An 18,977-nucleotide genomic window follows, 5' to 3' on the forward strand; every position below is an offset into this window, starting at 1 on the left:
TACCTGAAAACTTTTTTTCTTCAGCAGGTCTTCATAGATTTTAGACTTGTCTAGGCTTAGCTGAGATCTAAGAGGATCCATCTTTACTTTAATAGCACCTTAAAAAGTCTAGACCAGAGATCAGAACTGGTTGCCTAGAGCTGAAATGTGATCATGAGACAGGTTTTTGGCACACATGAGAGTTTATTGGTGGGGATTCCCCAATGTTAAGGTGATTATCTTTGTCAATGATTTGTTGGAATACATCCTGGTTTTTATGTCTGCCGTATTGATGTAATTATTAACTACACCCCTTTTGTTCTCAAAAATGGCCCAGGGTGGAAAGTAATTATATGGTTACTCTTTCTATAAGAAGTTGGATTCTCACGTCCAGGAACAAATCTTCCAAGCTATTCTGGGCAAAACCCAAACCTCTGCAAAGCATTCCTATATGGAAATGTGAAAAGGCAACTAGCTGGTCTGGAAAGTTGAAAACTTAATAAACTTTATGTATTTTATGTTAGTATTGTACCCTTCTATTACATAGTATTTGGCTTCTAGGAGTAGGTCAGGAAGAATAGAAATGTTACCCACATAATAACCACATTATGGAACTAGCAGGTAACCCGTTGATATGTTGTTTTATTTTGCAGGAAAATACTTGGCAGATAACTAATAAAATCTTATGCAAGGATTTGGAGGATTCATATAATGGAGAACTACTGTATGAGAAACAGGTTTTAATTTTGGTTTGATGAAAACAAACCAAAATCTGCACTTGGGATATATCTGCTGGAAACGTCAATGACTTTCAGCAATGATTTCCCTCACACAATACCATGATGACCAGTCCTACAGTATTTACTTCTAGGTGTAATATTGTTAATGGTTTTAAAATGTAATTATTGTATTTGTAAATTGTACTCATTCCAGTAAGGCAGTTATACTTGAGTTTTAGCATTTTACCATTCCTGAAATGGATGTAATTTAAACTGTGTTATGTAAATTTAATAGTAGTACTGTTGAATGGCACAATGCTTACAGAGGTAGATTGCATTTTGTCAATATATAAAATTTAAATATAATATTGATAGCTGTCATAAGGGGGTGCCACACACAAAGAAAATTCAGTGGAACCAGAAAAAAACTTCCTTTTCTTTGGTCCTTAGTATGTTTTACTCTAGTGCTAAATAAAAATTCTATCTTCAAATATTTAGTGGGTTAAAGTCAGAAACTATTTCAGAAAAAATAAAAATTCTAAGGTACATGCGCATATTCAAAGAAAAGCATTAATTACCACTTTTTAAAAAGCTTTTTTTTCAAACTGCAAATTTCATAAAAATGCAAACTGTGTAAACAGGACCTCTTATTTTTATAACTTGTGTAAAAAGGGAAAGCAATTCATATTTAAAGTTTATGAAATTATAATCAAGAGTAAAGAAGATGTCGAAGTCTTAACTACTTCCCCCTCTCTCCACAGTTTAGCAGATGTGGCGATTACTGAATAATCAGACTAAAACCAAAATTGTGATTTTAAAATTTCAAGAATTTCCATAGTTGAACTGGTTAACAACTTTTGCACAATAACTCTAAACACAGAATGCCTCCCATCCAGCATGGGGAATGGTACCAAGCATCTTCCTCTTTACCAATAGGAACCAAAACATTGAGTCTAAATATCCCAGAAAAAAAAGATTTTAGTCCCCTACTTAAATCCAGAAGGAGAATTTTAATTGTCATCATTTATATCATTTGGGAAGGAAAAAATAAGCTTTATAAATCAAATTCTAACCACATTATTGTGCAATAAATTTCCTTTTGGATAAGATTCATTGTATGTAACTATAAATCTTTGCCATTCTTGGGGAATCAAAAAGAGAGTTATAGAAAATGTATGTTATGATTTCATTGTTGCAAGGTATAATAAAAACTGTAATTACTCAGTCTGGCCTCATAATATGGGAATTCAGGATGAAGAAGCTCTTCTTCAGGGGTCCCAGTTGTAAAACCTTCCTTCATTACAATCTGAAAACATGAATTTTCCTTTAAGTCATAGAACCTATTTTAAACATAAGCTAATTCCTACTCTAGGTTATACAATTAAATAACTATAATTATTAAGTTGTTATATTCATCATTAGTTGATAAATTTTATTTTACATTCATTCATACTTGACAAAGAACCTTTAGCCCCTTTAAATTTTAGAATCAAATTAAATTTTGTAAGTCTTACATTTAAAGTGAGATTGTGACTGGCAATTTTTTATAGTGAAACTTTTTAAATTAATATTTGTACTTCTCAATCAGTGCTTGCTACCAAGAGAATGTTCAAAATGACCTGTTTTACCTTAGAAGAATTCTTACTGTTCAAACAACTCTCAATTGGCTCGCCAAGCAGTCTCTGGTGTTGAAGTTTTTTGAACAAGTAAGTAATAAACTCACTTTAAGTAAAGATATTCAATTTGATTTTGTAACCAAAATAGTAAGTGCAAACTTTTAAATCCCATGAAACACGGGGAAATTTCAGACACTGAAACCAATGGAGAGTAAGTAGCAGAAAATTGAGAATTATCCAGCATATGAATATAAAAATGTGTTTTTAAGAAATCAATTCATGAGAAAACATATTGAATATTAACACAAAGCATATTAAAAGTGTATAAATATTATTGGTTCTCATGTCTTGCTCATTATATCTTATTTTATTTTATATCTTTCTAGAGTGAATTAGTAATTAAACACAAGGGTTTTCTTTTCATAGAATAATTTGGTTGATATATAATGTAATTTAACACAGATTACAATGATCTCTAACATTATCCTGATGTCTCTAGGCACTAAATTTGAAACTATGAAGATATCCTATGATTCCATAATTGGTCTTTATGAAACAGAATGAAAGTCAGAGATTTCAAAATTATTAATTTTGAAATATTATTATTATTATTATTGAATAACCAGAACTTTCATAGAGAATATATCCCTTCTTCTTTCAGAAAATAGGTCAAATAATAACACAATAAACTCATATCAGGGATTTAGATTTTGGTGGGTTTTTTTTAATCTTGTAGTTTATAATCTCCTGTTACTCCTGTATCCACAGTATTGTACAATAAGAATTTGTGTTAGGAAAAATGATCCTAGACAATGCAATTATAAAAGAAACATTAAATCAGATTCATTATCAATTCCTAAAACAAAATGAGCTAGTACATATTTAGATTTTCAATACCAAGGGTTGAAATAAAACGAAAGGGTTCTCATTAACCAGAACACCATTTCCTGAGCATTATGATTAAAAAAGATTCTGCTCTAACAGGATAGAAAGTATGAATGCTTTGTTTTGCAACATGGGAAATATTTTTTTTCAAATAAATTCCATATTTTCATGTTATTTTTAAAAATAAATTTTTGTTAAGAATTAGTCTGAATTTTAGCATAATTGGAACATACAATTCCAGACAATTAAATTTTAAATTATTTTTAAAGCTCTATTCTTCTCTACACGTACAGCCAAAATGAAAATTCACCGCATAGTATCTGGAAGTACATTTCACCTGTAAAGAAAGAATGTCCACATTTCAAATGGTTTCAAGTGAATAGAGAGGAACCATCCCCTCCAGAAAGTCAAACTACAGTTGTTTTATTTTTATTTTTATGTATTTTTACTGAATCTCAATCTGCAAAGTGTTTGAGGCCATAATTACTCATATTTCCATTTCCAAATATTCATTTCAAAGAAGCCTCGTAACTACATTAGCTCTACCACTAACTCTTGCTGTGTGACCTTGGACAAATCATAGCCCTCTTTAATTTCTCATCTTTAGAATGAGGAGTTGAGATTGACAGTGGTTTCCAAGCTTTTCTTAGCAGCCAAACTTTTTTCTACTAAAATTGCACATGGAATCCTGTTAGGCAAAATAGCTCAGAGCAATGAAGGAGTTCCTCCAGCAGTTTAAATCTGGTCCTCCAGAGCACTGTTTAAATACCATAATAACACAGCCGTGATCTATAAAGCTTCTCCCACCTCAGAAGTTCCATGGTTCTAGTTGACTCAGAGAGATCCACCTTTGGGGGCTTTAAAAAAAACTTGTACAATCATAGTAATTGATATACAATAAAAATTGATATTCTCTTGAGTGCTTACCATGTACCAGTCACTATAGATGTTAGCTCACTTAATCCTTATATCAACCCCCAAATGGTAGATACTCTTTTTAATTCGTGTTTTACAAATGGTGACATTGAGGCTTAAACAAATTAATAATTTGCCCAAAGTGACACAGCAGCTGGAAGTAACCCAGTTATCTTGACAGCAGTGGGAGCCCTTGACCTGTTTTACTTGTTCATTCTGGGAAATGAACTCTTCTATTTTATTTTACTATACATATTCCACTTAAATACCCAGGTAAAAGGTGCTATGAAAAATTAATACCAAAATAAGGATAATTCCAAAAGCAAAATTGTTGGAAAAGAATATGTTTCTCAAAGCATGATTTGTGGACCACTTTTATTATCATTTATTTAACGAGGGAAATGATTTTGGCTTAGTTACCACTATATCCCCAGAGCCTAGAACATAGTGGGCATCAATAAATTGATATTGAATAAATAAATCTGTAGGAGTGGGGTTTAAGAATATGTATTTTGACAAGCACCCAAAATTTGAGAATCACTGCCCTAGTAGATCTCTCAAATACTTCTTAGTTCTGACATTTCATCAGATTTTACACATTCAATTATCACTTGAATACCATTTTTCTAGTGAGCTTATTTTTTCATTCAGTTCACTTAGCTTCCTACAGTCTTGAAGAAAAAAAAAAGGTAGAGAGATTTTTCTAGGAAAATTCCTCTTTTCCTTAGAGTTCTTTTATGCTATCTCAAACTGGCCTGAAATGCATTCTCTCATTGTCATTTTTCTGTCCTTTTTGTCAGTGTCTTACAAGATTAAAAGAAGAAGTAGGTAGGCTGCAAGCTGTCATTCATTCCAAATAAAATGTCCTAAAACATGGCTCCCTTCCTGCAAGGGACACAGACATCTAACTTGTGAGCTGACACTGTTTATTTTGTAGGCCTTTGAATTGGCTGCTTTATAAGCACGGACTACTGTCATTCCAAAAGAGTTGCACCAATTGCTTTCATTTTTGCATTTTTTTTTTCTCAAAATAATCACAGTCTGTCAGTTAAAGTTGAATGACACGGTAAAATGTGCCTATATCTACTAAGGAGATGCGTTTGTGGTTTCTTGTTTTTTTTTTTTTTTTTTAACTTTCTTTTTTCTAAAAGATTGTGCATTTGAGCAAAATCCCATTCAATGTAAATGTATTCATTTTGCTACATGGTTTTCTGGTCAACAATTTTTTTTAAATGGAAACATTTTTTTATGGTATCAAAATTAGGGTGATCTCTAAATATCGCTTTAAAAGTTGTCAACATGATGTTTCCTTAAAATGAGTCAAATTAAATTGTTGATATGAATGAACAAGTCAATCTTTGTTACACTGATTAAAGAGACTGTTCTGATTACCCACCCCACCTCCTTTACTATGTGCACTTCTCTCTTCAGGCTTTATTGTATTTTCCTGCTCCTTCCATTTTTTTTTTCATTCAGCAAACAGTAGTTGAATGCCATTTGCTCATTTGTGAATCAAACATGGCTACCATCACATTACTTTTTGTGGAATGTATGGAGGAAAAATGAGATAGGAGTGCAATGTTTAAGTCTCCAAATATTAAAAACAAAACCCACTAGCATTTCTATTTCTTTGATGTTCTGTAACCTTCTATAGGCTAGAGCTGCATTTTAAATATCTAACTGAATACCAAATATCCTTCTTGAAAGAAGATCAAATTTTAGGGTCTATTGAGTTGACCATGGTCAGAGCTCTTGACTGTCCCTCATGTTTAATATCTGATGTCTATCCAAAATGAGTATTCCTAGGAGAGAAAGTCACCTCCTTGTTGACATTCACCATGGGTATAGTAACTTATTCTCTAGGCTTAACTTCTAATGTTATTTTTCCTTTGATTTATAGTATTTCTAATCGTCTCCTTCTATCTCTAGTGCAGTACATTGCCTGTTCTAAAGACATCTTTAACCTTATAAGAAAAGATGTTTCAATGAAAAGCAAATATATTTTTATGTGTCCCTTAATTGGCAAAAGAAAATAAGGGTAATTCTACTTCATTCACTGTATTCCAGTGTTTTCCAAATCATGTTCAGGACTACTGCTTCTGGCAAATGTTCATTGTGGTCTGAGAATAAATGATCCTAGACCATAGTCCCAAACCACTCCTTGGACATTGATAATAAATGTTAGTGTTTTAATGAAGCTTAAGAAAGTTTTGGATCAGGAAAACACTTTTTTTTCTAAACACATCTTGAAGAAACTTTAGAAAAGTTTTCTTTTTAACACCGGTTTACATATCTTTCAGCAATTTCAAATAATATAACCAAGAATGCTTTGGAAAGATGCTTCTGGGTTTTTGTTTTAACTCTAAGGAAAATTTCTGCCACTTTAAATGATTTAGTATCTACTTTAAATTTCATAAGTATATTTTAGTGAATTTAACTTTATTACCTAAAGTATTCAAAACAAAACAATAAAATTGTTTTACTATTTTAAATTCTTAAGCATTATTTTTAGGATCTGCATTTATGGCCATCACATCATGCTGCAATCTGTTGAAGATGGTCCAAATTTCTTTACAGAGTAGAATTAATACTAGTGAACAATCTTTGGTAATACTTTATCTAAACACTTTAAGAAATTGAATCATGATGGATTGATGCTGACTGCGTTTTTACATAATCTTGTTAGAAATTATATGAAAAACATTTCAGTTAAACCTAAGAAAAATGCACTATTTAGTATAGATTTTGCAGGACTCTACACTATTAATGAGCATTACACAGTTCTTGTTTGCTTTGCTTTATTTTGCAAATCAATTGTTTTCACAAAAAATCAACAAAGTTCCTTTAGTAATTCCTGGGTAAACTGTCTGTTATCAGACAGAAAAGAGTAAAGCTGAATCACTTTACATTTCTCTAAGTATAGTTCAATTTTTAATTCATTCAGAGTTTCTGAATCAGCTAGATGAATCATAAGCCATTTATCATTTTAAAACATTCCATTGAATGAGTATATCATGCAAATGTTAATTCCATCTCATTTGTTCAGTTGTATATTACTTCAATGACAGTTTCTTTTCTTTTCTTTTGGCAAAACAAATTTTAGTGTTATTCATACATCATTACTTTAAAATATTTTTAAAAAATACACCAAATGGCTATCACTGGGATCAAGGTCCAAAGCCAGGTTTTTTCTTTTCCTTATGAGATGATAGGATGATAATTTTTATAGCTGTGGTTTTGCAGCTCAGCATTTAGCTCTTGCTTTGTTAAATGGATATGCGTGAGAGAGACTGGCCCCTGTTTTCTCTCTCTTCCTGTGTCTCTCTCTCAGTCTAAGGGAGTTGGAAAATTGCCGCTGAATAATTTTTTCCTGAAAAAGCCAAGTGTTGGTATGATGTGCTAATCTCATGTATAAGTAGGACTTCACTACAGGCCAAGCAGTCATTTGTAGAGCTGGCTTTTTAAACTGTTTGAAGAGTATTGGGTTTCAATATACAAAGGATTATTTTTTCACTTTACATAGGAAAAGATCTGTATGAATGAAATGATCAAATGTTAATTTTGTGCCTACTAAATGGCAATGGAAGGCGTTGATTTTTTTTTTTGTTTTGTACTTTTAACAATAAGAGAAACTAGGAAAAGAATCTCAGAGAAATTTTGTTGTATTTCTAAAGGTAATAAAATTCAGTCAGCTGTCTTTCTTAAAGAAAATGCTGTCAGTGTATACTTTGAGTTGGTGGTAGCTTTTATTTAGAGTCCTCCATGATCTTTGTAGCAAAAGTAAACAATGTCTTTATGACCTTGGATGGAGTACATATTTTCACAAAATACCTTGAGCATAAAATATTTATTAAAAAAAAAACAACTCTGGGGTAAAATACTCAAATATACTTTTAAAATTAGTTAAAATGTTGATGGCTGGCTCTTTTTCCTACATGTGTAATTCAATAGAGAATACTTAATTCTCGTAGCTGTGATGAAATCTTTACTGCTTATGTGCCGTGCTCAAGAAAAAAACCAGCAAAATGAAGCAAGGGTTTGTTCCTTCACAGAACTTCCCAAAGCTCTCTGATGAACAATGGTGATATGAATGTGTAATACTGACTTCTTGAAGATAATCATGAGAACATTTTAATGTTACTTGCCTTATAAATGAGAAAAGGTGTGGATACCATTTTTTGTAAATAATGATTTTTACAAGTGTTTTTTCCTTCATAATTTTCTCAATCACCCATTTCACAGAATCCTGAATATGCAATTATTTATCATGGCACATTACTGCAACTAGGGTTCCCATTGCAGGACAAAGTTTAATTATACTTGAGAACAAGATCAAATATATAAGTAAGTTACTACTTAAATGTGATTTTTTTCTGGAAAATAAATGAAGAACATAAAAATAAGTTGAGTTGTGAACCTCTTTTATTACCAGCCTCTTAAAGTTTTACCACATTTCTGGAAAACTTCGTTGCATATTTAGGGTGGGCATGGTGGGCAGAAGGTCTGGCACGGTGCAAGGGCTTTAGAGTTGGACAAATCTCATTCTATAATTTAACTATGGTCTTGAGCATATTACTCAATGATTCTTCATTTCCTTATCTTAAAAAAAAAATAGAGTTACTATCCCCTTATCCTAGGGTCACTGAACAGATTAAATGAGATAATATTTATCAGTCACCTAACAATTCCTAACTATTATATAGTAAATAGTCAACAATCCTTTCCTGTTCTTATTTTTATGTGAATAGGGATTGAGACGGGCCAGAAAATGTTAATGCTCTTTCTCCAAAGCTATCCTAATCCTTATGCGCTCTACCATTATCCAGATGTATTGCTATTGACAGCCAATTCTAGCTGCACTGAGCACTCATTAATGGACATGCACCAAGCTAAGTGCTTAGGGCACCATCTTTTTCTATCTCCAATGATTGCCCACTATGTGAAGGTCCCTTCAGGGTCTGGTTTTGTTTGCTTTGGGTTGGGGGAAGGGCTCTGGGGTTAGAAGAGAGATAGTTATTAAGGAGGAAGGGGCTATTAGTTATGTCAGGTGGGTTCTCAATCCCAAACAGTCTCCATTTCAAATCTTAAACTTTAAGGATTGGGGAGAGTGGTGTCAAGGTAAGTGTAACGTGAAAGTTTGTAATGCCCAAAAGATAAGCCTATGAGTTCCAAGAGGCCCTGGGCATATTATTCAATATCTCAGAATCTCAATTCTCTAAATCTGTAAAGGACTAACAACGCTTTCTTTTTTTTTTTTTTGATTTGCTTTATTTATTTATTTATTTTTGGCTGCGTTGGGTCTTCCTTGCTGCGCGTGGGCTTTCTCTAGTTGCAGCGAGCGGGGCCTACTCTTCGTTGTGGTAGCGAAACCTGGGATCTAGGTGCTCGGGCTTCAGTAGTTGTGGCACATGGGCTCAGTAGTTGTGGCTCACGGGCTCTACAGCGCGGGCTCAGTAGTTAGGCGCACGGGCTTAGTTGCTCCTTGGCATGTAGGATCTTCCGGGACCAGGGCTCGAACCCGTGTCCCCAGCATTGGCAGGCGGATTCTTAACCACTGCGCCACCAGGGAAGTCCTAACAATGCTTTCTTGAAAGAGTTATTGGGAGGACTAGATAAAACTAAAACTGTCTGCCAGTACCTGGTAAATGTGAGCTCTATTATCAACCATCTGTGCTTTGGGGTGGTGGAAGGCAGCATCAGGGGTCGGGGGAAGGGAAGGGAGTGCTTTCCTTTCTCTCTGTACCTCGCATTTCCCGTCCTAGGAACCGGCAGCATTTCCCACTCCTGCCCCTGACATCTGCAAAAGGAAACTGATGAGGGCTCCCAGGGCTGCCCCTTGAGTTCCCAGATGTCCCCCTCGCTATAGAATGACTCGGCTTCTCTCCAGCTCGCGGCCACCCCAAGGCGCAGCCAGGCTCAGGGCAGCCCCCTCTGGGCAGTGACGAGGAGATCCTCCACTTCCTTAGGCGGATCACAGGACTACGCAACTACTATGTCTGCCTGGGGCGGGCCAAGGACTCTGTTTGAGAAGGTCACCTTGGAGACGGGCCGCGGAGTCCAGGGGGAGTGCGCGGGCATTCGCGGGCAGAGGGAAGCCTCCTCGCCCCGCGCTGGTCCCGGCAGCGGAGGAGCCCGTGGTCTGGGAGGCCCCCGGCCGAGCCGCGTCTGCATCTCCAGCACTGCCTTAGATGAGTGCGCCCTCTCCGCAGCGCGTCTGGGCAGGAGCAGAGAAGACTGACCGAGGCAAAAGGCAAGTTCGAGGATCGAGGGGCCTAAGGGGGGAGGGCCCTGTGTTAGAAAATGGCCTGCCTGCCTTGTCCATGACCTCTCTCTCTAATGCCTTATTCCTCCTCCCTCCAAGAAAAAAGCGGCCCCAGTTTTTGGAACTGGAAGCGGGTTGTGGCCGCTTGTTCCCTGCCCGCCTATGTGCCTCGGCTTTACAGTGACGCCCAGTGCAGAGCTGGCCAGCCCGGTCGGATCGTGGAGCAGCATAAGTTCTGAGCAGTCTGCCTGAGGTCTGGCGACACCGGCGGCCTCAGCCCCCTGGACCTCCAGGTCCCAATTCTGGCCTGCGGGGCAGCTTTGGAAACAGGTGAGCAGACCGAGGTCTATCTGTGTCACTTTAAGGTTGGAAGCTGCATGACCCACTTCAACAGGATCAGTATGTCTTGTCCACACATATACAGGCTCACACAGACACAGTCATGTACACAGACACACTCAAACACACAAGCACACATGCCTTCAGTGCACAGACACATTACACACAAAGGTGCACACACCGACATACAAAGGCACACACTCAGGTATACAGATAATCACTCATACACACAGGTACACACAAAGAGATGCTCACGTGGGCACTCACACAGGCACACACATTCATGTACACAGACACTCACTGGTGCACACAGCCTCACACACTCATGGGGACACACTCATGCTCATACACCCAAGCACATGCCCACAGAGACATATGCTCACATAGAGATGCTCACACCCATGTACACACACTCTCACACACAGGTCCACAATCACACGCACCCCACACTGCCTCGCTTCCTAACACACAGTACCTCTGCTGTATTTGTGTGCCCTTCAGTACCCTTTGCCTCTGTCTGCCCCGACACTGATCACACTGGGGCTTTAGGCTGTGTTCTTGTCTGCCCTACCCACTTCAACTGCCAGCTCTCTGAAGGCGGGGACTGTTTTGGTTCTGTTTTAGTGCCTAGCACAGTGTCTCCCTGTTAGGGCTCTCAGATTGACAGATTATAAAATAATTCCAGTGAATGTCTAAACTTGTATGTAGACAATAGGGCAGTAGAGTTATAGTCAAGTTCTGGGAAGTCCGTTCCTACGACCAGCTTTTTCACAAGCACTTGTGAGAGGAGGTAGGTTTTCCAATAAATTACTTCATTAAAAGTTCTGTTTGCATATTGAATGATTCCATTTCTATGAAATGACCCAAAGAGGTAAATCCATGGAGACAGAAAGCAGAGCAGTGGTGACCAGGGACTGGGGTGACAGGAATGAGGAATGACTGCTTATGGGGGGGTGGGATTATCTCTTGTGTTGATGAAAGTGTTCTAAAATTGGTGCTGGTGTTGGGTGCACAAGTCTGTGAATATACTAAAAACCATTGAATTGTGTATTTTAAATGGGAGAATTGTGTGATATATTATCTCAATTAAGTGGTTTATTAAAAAAAAAAGTTCTGTTTGCTCTTTACAAAGTAGATCGCTGTTGCTTGAAAAAAAAATACCCTTTGGAGAAGCAGCTCATCTTAATTTTTAAAGTCATAGCAGCAACAACAAATGTTAATTAGCAAAATATCATTGAGATTAAATTTGGGGGGGCAATAAAAATATTGTTTTCTGGTGTAGGATAATATCGTTCTTCTACATATGGCTATCATTTCTCAGTGACTTTAACCTCTTCTGCAGTTAAGTATTTTTGTTGCAGCTTAATACATGCTTGTGTGAATTAAGTATGCTATTGCATAAATAAAAGTTATCAGATGGGACTTTCCTGGTGGTCCAGTGGTTAAGAATCCGTGTTTCCACTGCAGGGGGAGTGGGTTCCACCCCTGGTCAGGGAATTAAGATCCCGCATACCACGCAATGCAGCCAAAAAGATAAAAATAAAACAAAAAAGGAAGTCTCTACTTCTTATAAATAAATTCTGAAATATTTTTAAAAAGAGTTATCATATTTCCGGTTATACTGACCAGAATAACAACATATACTACAAATCACTCAAGGAAACCCCACTTCCCTATTCAAAAATGCTTTAAAAAAAAAAGTATCTGTGTACTTTATTTAGAATGAGTCTTTGTGTTATACTAAAACATTTTCAGATCTTTTGTTCAGTATGTTACAAAAGTTTTCTTCCATAGGTTATGATGATGTCAGACATTGCTAAAGACAGAACGGCTCATGTACTGAAGAAGAGGGGCAGTGTGTCTTCTTTAAGTAGCCATGAGTTCCGGCGGAAAGAGCCTCGTGGGCGCACCAAAGAGTGAGTGACTGGATGCCCATTAACAAACTCAATTATTGAATAAACAGGTTCATGATATTTTTCAGGAGGAAAAAAACGCATTTCCTTTGGGACATAAAAAGGGAGAAAAATGGGCAAGTACAAGGTTTAGGTCATCTTTGGGGGCCATATTTTTTAAAAGAAAGAGAAAAAATGGTAACTAGATTTATCGTGGTGATCATTTGGAAATGTACAGAAATACTAAATCACTGTGTTGTGCACCAAGATAAAGAAGAAAGAGAAAAAGAACAAGGGAATTTAAGTGATAAGTTGATCATAGCAGCATTTTTTACTATTTCAGAGACTACCCCAAAAAAGCATCTACTGAAAAGAAGGTCATATGCAATGTAGACCAGCTACTTCTTAATTGACTCCTGAATTCTTCTCCTCAATATTATATGAATACATCGTTTTTGCATTTTTGTAATCAATATGTACATATACAATGCATTTAGCATTATTTTAAACAAATTTTGTAATGTATTTTCATAGTCTTTGTGCATATCCTTTTAAATGGTTGCATAATACAATATTTTGTCAGCTTATAATTCTGGGTTAGCTAACCGTTCCCCAATCATTGAGCATTTTAAGTTTGTTTCCACTTTTTAAATTTTTTACTATATAAGAAGTCTCTGTTTTCTTCCCCAAAGTATAATTAGTGGGTCAAAGGATAATAAGTACATTTTTTGGCTCTTGCTACATATTGCATTTGCTCTCCTAAAAAAGATGAATTAATTTTTAATACTTTCATGGCATTTTTTTTGACTGCCATCGGGAAGAAAACCAAACAAATTATCCAATGCAGAGGTCAATTAATTTATATTATAGACTTTCCTTCTTAAAAGTTTCTACACGATTGAAAGATGTAGCAGGGCTTCCCTGGTGGCGCAGTGGTTAAGAATCCACCTGCCAATGCCGGGGACACGGGTTCAAGCCCTGGTCCAGGAAGTTCCCGCATGCCACGGAGCAACGAAGCCCGTGCGCCGCAACTACTGAGCCTGCACTCTAGAGCCCACGAGCCACAACTACTGAAGCCCGCGTGCCTAGAGCCTATGCTCCGCAACAAGAGAAGCCACTGCAATGAGAAGCCTGCGCACCACAACAAAGAGTAGCCCCCACTCGCCACAACTAGAGAAAGCCCGCACTCAGCAACGAAGACCCAACACAGCCAAAAATAAATAAATAAATAATTTTTTTAAAAAAAAGAAAGAAAGATGTAGCATATTAATCCCCATGATTGGGAAGCAGGAGCTGGTGTGTCTGTTGGAACAGAGACCAGAAGAACTGGAAGAGATTTACGTTCGAATTCTGAAACCAAATTGTTCTGCTCTCAGAATGTATTAATACACTTACTCAAAATTCCACTTTTCAACCCTGGATGATTGTGGATTACAAGTACTGTACAATCTCTCTCTTTTACAGATAGGAAATATAAGGGAGTAGCAATCTCAGTGTACATCAGAAGTAAAGCTGGGAGAATAATTAACCTCTATAGCTTTTGCTTCTGATCCTAAGTCATTTTGGCTGCTATTTCCAAGATTTAAGTGTAAGAGTTTTTTTTAATTATTTAAAAATAATTGTTAGCTTAAATTCAACTTTTTAGAAGCAAATATTATAATAATAATCTGACATAAATCCTGGTCCCATGATTTAAAAAGCACTGTTCTTATCCAAAAACTAAACTATCATCCCTACTTGCATAATTTTCATTTACTTCTTCCCTTTCAAAGCAAATTAGAAAGTCATGTATATAGAATCAGAACATGGCCCAATCTGAAGAATTAAGAGATCACTCTTATTTTATTGATGAAGTATAAAAACAAATTAAAAGGTAACAAGAACACGAAAATAGTTTTAGCAACACATGAGGAAAGATTATTTTTACTAACAAATACATTTAAGTGATACTTATCTTGATATATTTCAAAATTAGAAACAGGGACTCTCAAACTAAATATTCAGAATGGATCCTCTATTGGAGCTTTTTTTATTAAATAGCAAATGAACAGATTCCAAGCACTCTTGCAATGCAGAGGCCATTTAAGAGGCTGCCTCCTAACCCAAACTCCCACTTATTTTCCATTGTCTTTATCCTTGCCAGGGACCAGAATATATGGGTGATTCTCCTTCCTGAAATGGGTCTTCAACTAGTAGAAAAACGCTGAAAACTTAGTGGCTATCAAATGCAGCATTGTTTTGAATTTGCAGTGTTTTTTTGGAAAAACATATACCTTTCACTTGAAAGTTATCTCAAAACAATTTTTTGAATAGATTAATTTCAATAGTATAAAGCATGTGCTGAAGTATATTGAGAACCTAATACATTATGTCATTTAATCTCCCCAGCATTAATCCTACTAGGTAGACATCATTCTTACCATTTTGCTATGAAATAGCTGAGACTTATAGGTCAAGGAACAATTTAAGGATTAGGATACAGTCCTAAATCATGAGTATGGCCAGAAGGGTCCACTGACTCTTGCCTTCTTCTCTAGTTCCGTCTTCCCCACTATCCTGCTTGCATCCTACTCTTGGGCCATTCCCCCCTTCCATATTTATAATCCCTCGGTGCTCTACCTTGCCTCCAGCCATTGCCTCACGTCGCTTTCCCATGGGGTATCCTTGTCTGGAATACTCATCTTACACTCTGGCTTCCTTCTTTCCCTCCTTCAGAATTTAGCTCCATCTCCAACTCTCCAAGAAGCTCTCTCTCACAGTTTCCAAAACAGGCTCATTTTGTCTGACACACAACAAGCCAAAATGCTAATACGCTGAGGTTTGCAGCAAAGAGGGTTCATTCACAAGGCAGCCAAGCGAGGAGATAGGAGAACAAATCTCAAATCCACCTCCTCAAAGGCAAGGGTATCGGGAGTTTATGGGACAAAGAATAAAGAAGCAGGGTGGTATGAGGCATGGGGAGCGCGGGGAGGGTGAGGAAAGGTGATTGGGAAAAGATGCAGCAATTGTTGTTCCGCGCAGACGTTTCTAGCCTACAGCCCTCTGCACATTCTGAGGGTGGAGTTTTGGGCCCTCTGATGTTAAAAGGTCACTGATTGGACACTAGTGTCTGCCCAGTTGAAGGGTCAGTGGTCCTATCCAGCCTTAACCAGCTGAGCTCGAATTAGATGCAGCTGACTCCAAGTTCCTAAACAATAACTTGGGCAAACATCTTACTGTTTAGGTTATGCACCGCTTGGAGGACATGCAAGTCTTAAAACAACCTTGATTAGCGAAGGCAGCTGAAATGGATGTAACCCACGGTTTCATAACTACCCAACTACAACTGCTCCCACTTCTGACTGGGTCGGATGCTCTTCCTTTCTGCTCCTGCTGCTTTCGCCTTCTACGTGGTACTGTATTTGGGTGTTTTCTTGTCTATCTCTCTCATTAGACTGTGGACTTACTGGCCTTTATAACAGTAAACACTCTGTAAGGAGGGCAAAGAAGCATAGGAGGTAGACCTACTTGGAAAGCAGTTTCTTGGGTGTGGCATAAGATCAGCATAAGTTCATCCACAATCTTGGCTTCTCTGTGGTCTTCTATAGAAGTAATTAATGCTTAACATTGATCCCTGGGCATAATGGATACCTGAAGTGCCTTCTGAATTGTAAAAGGAAGATTGAATTTATATTCAATGTAATTATTGTTAATTGTTTTTAGATTTGTCTCTTTAATGTAAATTATGTTTTCATTATGATGTAATTTTTATGCTTTATTCTTTAAAAAAAAACATTTTAAGCTGGTTTTTACTATCCCAACATCATAACTGTTAGCGCATTGGCATATTTCTTCCTATAGCTACCTAGTCGTCATCATACTTTATCTATAATTTTGAATTTTGTTGCTTTTCACTTAAATAATTGATAATAATAAGGGTGCTTAGCTAAATTTTACTGACCCCTCACTATGACCTCATTTAAGTTTCAGAGACGCTCTGTATCAGAAGTTGGCAAACTATGACCCGAGGGCCAAGCCCAACCTGCCATCTGTTTTCGTATAAAGGTTTTTCCATGGTTGAAAAAAATCAAAAGGAGAATAATACTTTTTGTCATGTGAAAATTATAAGAAACTCAACTTTCAGTATCCATACATAAGGTTTTTACTGGACCACATCCATGCTTATTCATGTATGAATTGTCTCTGGCTGCTTTGACACCATAATGGCAGAGTTGAGTAGTTGCAATAGAAATGCAGGGTCTGCAAAGTGAAAAATATCTGCTATATGGCATTTTACAGAAATATTTGCTGACCCCTGTTCTATAAGAGAGATGCTGTTAGCATCTTCATCTTACAAATGAAGAAACATGCTTAGAGAAGTTGAGGCTCCAAAGCTACAGAATCAGCAAGTGGCAAAACGGGCTTTTGTTTACAGTCAAAAATTCTCATTCTCTGAAAATTGGCTATCTACGTGTAACTTGCATCAATGAAACTCTTCTACTCATTCACCAGAACCTTCTGTTTCCCATCCATGCGTAAGAGCAGGTATTTACAATGACGTCTTTCTTGTTGGAAACAGGCTTTGGCAACTTTCAAAGAGTATTTGAACAGATGTGCTGCTCTCATATCCTTAAAATGGAAATAGAAGCCTGAGATTAAATTACTTTCCCAGGATAATGTGACATGATATCCGGGCTTCTTATCTCTGAGGCCAGTAGTTCAACTGGCAGGTCAAGCCTAAGATTGAAGACTGAAGAGTCTCTCTTTTGCCTCAAACCAAAATTACAGTGATATCATGAACCAGAACTTTGATGGATCCCAGAGCCCTCCACTTGAACCCACTGGTGGCATCTAACGCAGTAGTTAGGCCACATTATATTCTTCCACTTATTCATTTATTCAAGGTTTATTAAGCTTCCACTTCGTGCCACATGTTAGGCATATAAAGGTGACTAACTGTAGGGTTGTTCTTCTCTAGAGAATCTCATTTTTCAAGTAAACTTAAAGCCACATGGTAATCTTTTCTTGGAAAAAATGGAAAAGATTACATTCATTGCTTCATTTGAAATAAATGTTTATTGACCAATGAGTAGGTGGTGAACCACACAGAAATAATCTGGTGGGAAAGGCAATCAACAAATCATTTTAAATGTGATGAATTTATTCAATGATTCCAACCTATACTACTTGAGCCGCTTATGTGCAGTTAAAAATGATGTTGCCTGGCCGGTTTCCTCCTTTTGATAAGCTCTATTGCCATCTGAATCAAACTAAAGCCCCCAACAATATCTGGATGAGACACAGCTTCCCTCCAAAGAGAGAGAAGCTTAAGAAACTGCATTGGCCATGTTCCTAAATTAAACCACAATAACAGCTAATATTAAGTTGTGCTTAATAGATACATCACAAACAATATCCATATGAATCTCATAAAAACCCTGGGGGTTAAGTAGAGAAGATACTTTTATTATCCCCATTCATCTCATTTATTATCTTACTTCTCTCAGGAGTCGAGATGAGTTGAAACTATTCCTCATTTCGTAGCACATTGTCATCGCTAATATGAGTAGGACCCCTTGTTTGCCTGATTGCCCCCTTCTTCCCCATCCTCACTCCCACTCTCATCTCCCAATAGGCACCCACTCTGATGCACAAAATACTAAATATACTACAAGAATATACATACTTAAATACTATATTATATATATTTTTAATTTTCTGTGTATTATGATGTTTTGACATCTTCAAAAACCTTTCTGGCTGGGGAGAGGCTGCCCCCCGCCCCAGGGCTAGCCAGTTATTAAAGATAGTCAAGGACTCAGCAGGGAGCATGCCTTTAATATGCAAACTAACCAGCTGGCATCCTGACCCGTTCTCTCTGGTCCCCCACACATCCCAGGAGGCAGTATTTCTCTGTCCTAATCATCCCAGTGCCAAGTACCAGGCAACTAGGGGCCTCTCCTATAGCTTAGAGCCCACTGAAATTATTCAGACCAGGCCAGACCTGAGCTGTTTCCCCTGCACCGCTTTGCCTTTCCCTGGGAAACCCCAGTAAAGGCCCCTGGCTCTCTCTTGCTCCCGTCTTCTGCCTCTTGACCACACTGACATTTTTCCACATGGTCCCGTGTGGCATGTTGTGTCTCTTGCCTCTAGGACGTGTGAGTATAATAAACTGTTTTCATGAACCCGTCCTCTGACTCCTTTGGTGACTTCACCTGACTGACTCTCATAAAAAATTACAGAACAAGTACTTAACAAAGATATGCGTTTTTGACTTACATGAATGGTACTGTGCTATAAATCTCATTTTGTTTTCTCAATCTCATATCTCATTCAATAGTTTTATTTTTTTATGTTTACTCATGTGACTATGGATATCTAGCTCTTTGCT

At 37.2% G+C, this 18,977-nt stretch overlaps 2 protein-coding genes across 9 annotated transcripts in view; both read left to right on the plus strand.

Moving 5' to 3' along the window:
- Nucleotides 1-1,768, plus strand: part of SGIP1 (SH3GL interacting endocytic adaptor 1) — a 211,969-nt gene extending 210,201 nt beyond the window's left edge. For all 5 annotated transcript variants that reach the window (XM_068540058.1, XM_068540060.1, XM_068540057.1 and 2 more), the window contains one exon: nucleotides 633-1,768. In XM_068540058.1, coding sequence (XP_068396159.1) covers nucleotides 633-655 — 23 coding nt within the window. In that variant the 3' untranslated portion in view covers nucleotides 656-1,768. The remainder of the gene's footprint in view (nucleotides 1-632) is intronic.
- An 8,117-nt stretch (nucleotides 1,769-9,885) lies between these two features.
- Nucleotides 9,886-18,977, plus strand: part of DYNLT5 (dynein light chain Tctex-type family member 5) — a 33,626-nt gene continuing 24,534 nt past the window's right edge. Inside the window, exons 1-3 of one of the 4 annotated variants that reach the window (XM_068540064.1) lie at nucleotides 9,895-10,364; nucleotides 10,476-10,706; nucleotides 12,510-12,631. In XM_068540064.1, coding sequence (XP_068396165.1) covers nucleotides 12,513-12,631 — 119 coding nt within the window. In that variant the 5' untranslated portion in view covers nucleotides 9,895-10,364; nucleotides 10,476-10,706; nucleotides 12,510-12,512. Of the gene's footprint in view, nucleotides 10,707-12,509; nucleotides 12,632-18,977 lie in introns of all 4 variants that reach the window. The other 3 variants (XM_068540065.1, XM_068540066.1, XM_068540063.1) reach the window with 3 other exon arrangements.

This window comes from Eschrichtius robustus, chromosome 3 (genome assembly GCF_028021215.1).
Source record: "Eschrichtius robustus isolate mEscRob2 chromosome 3, mEscRob2.pri, whole genome shotgun sequence".
NCBI classification, from domain to species: Eukaryota; Metazoa; Chordata; class Mammalia; order Artiodactyla; family Eschrichtiidae; genus Eschrichtius; species Eschrichtius robustus.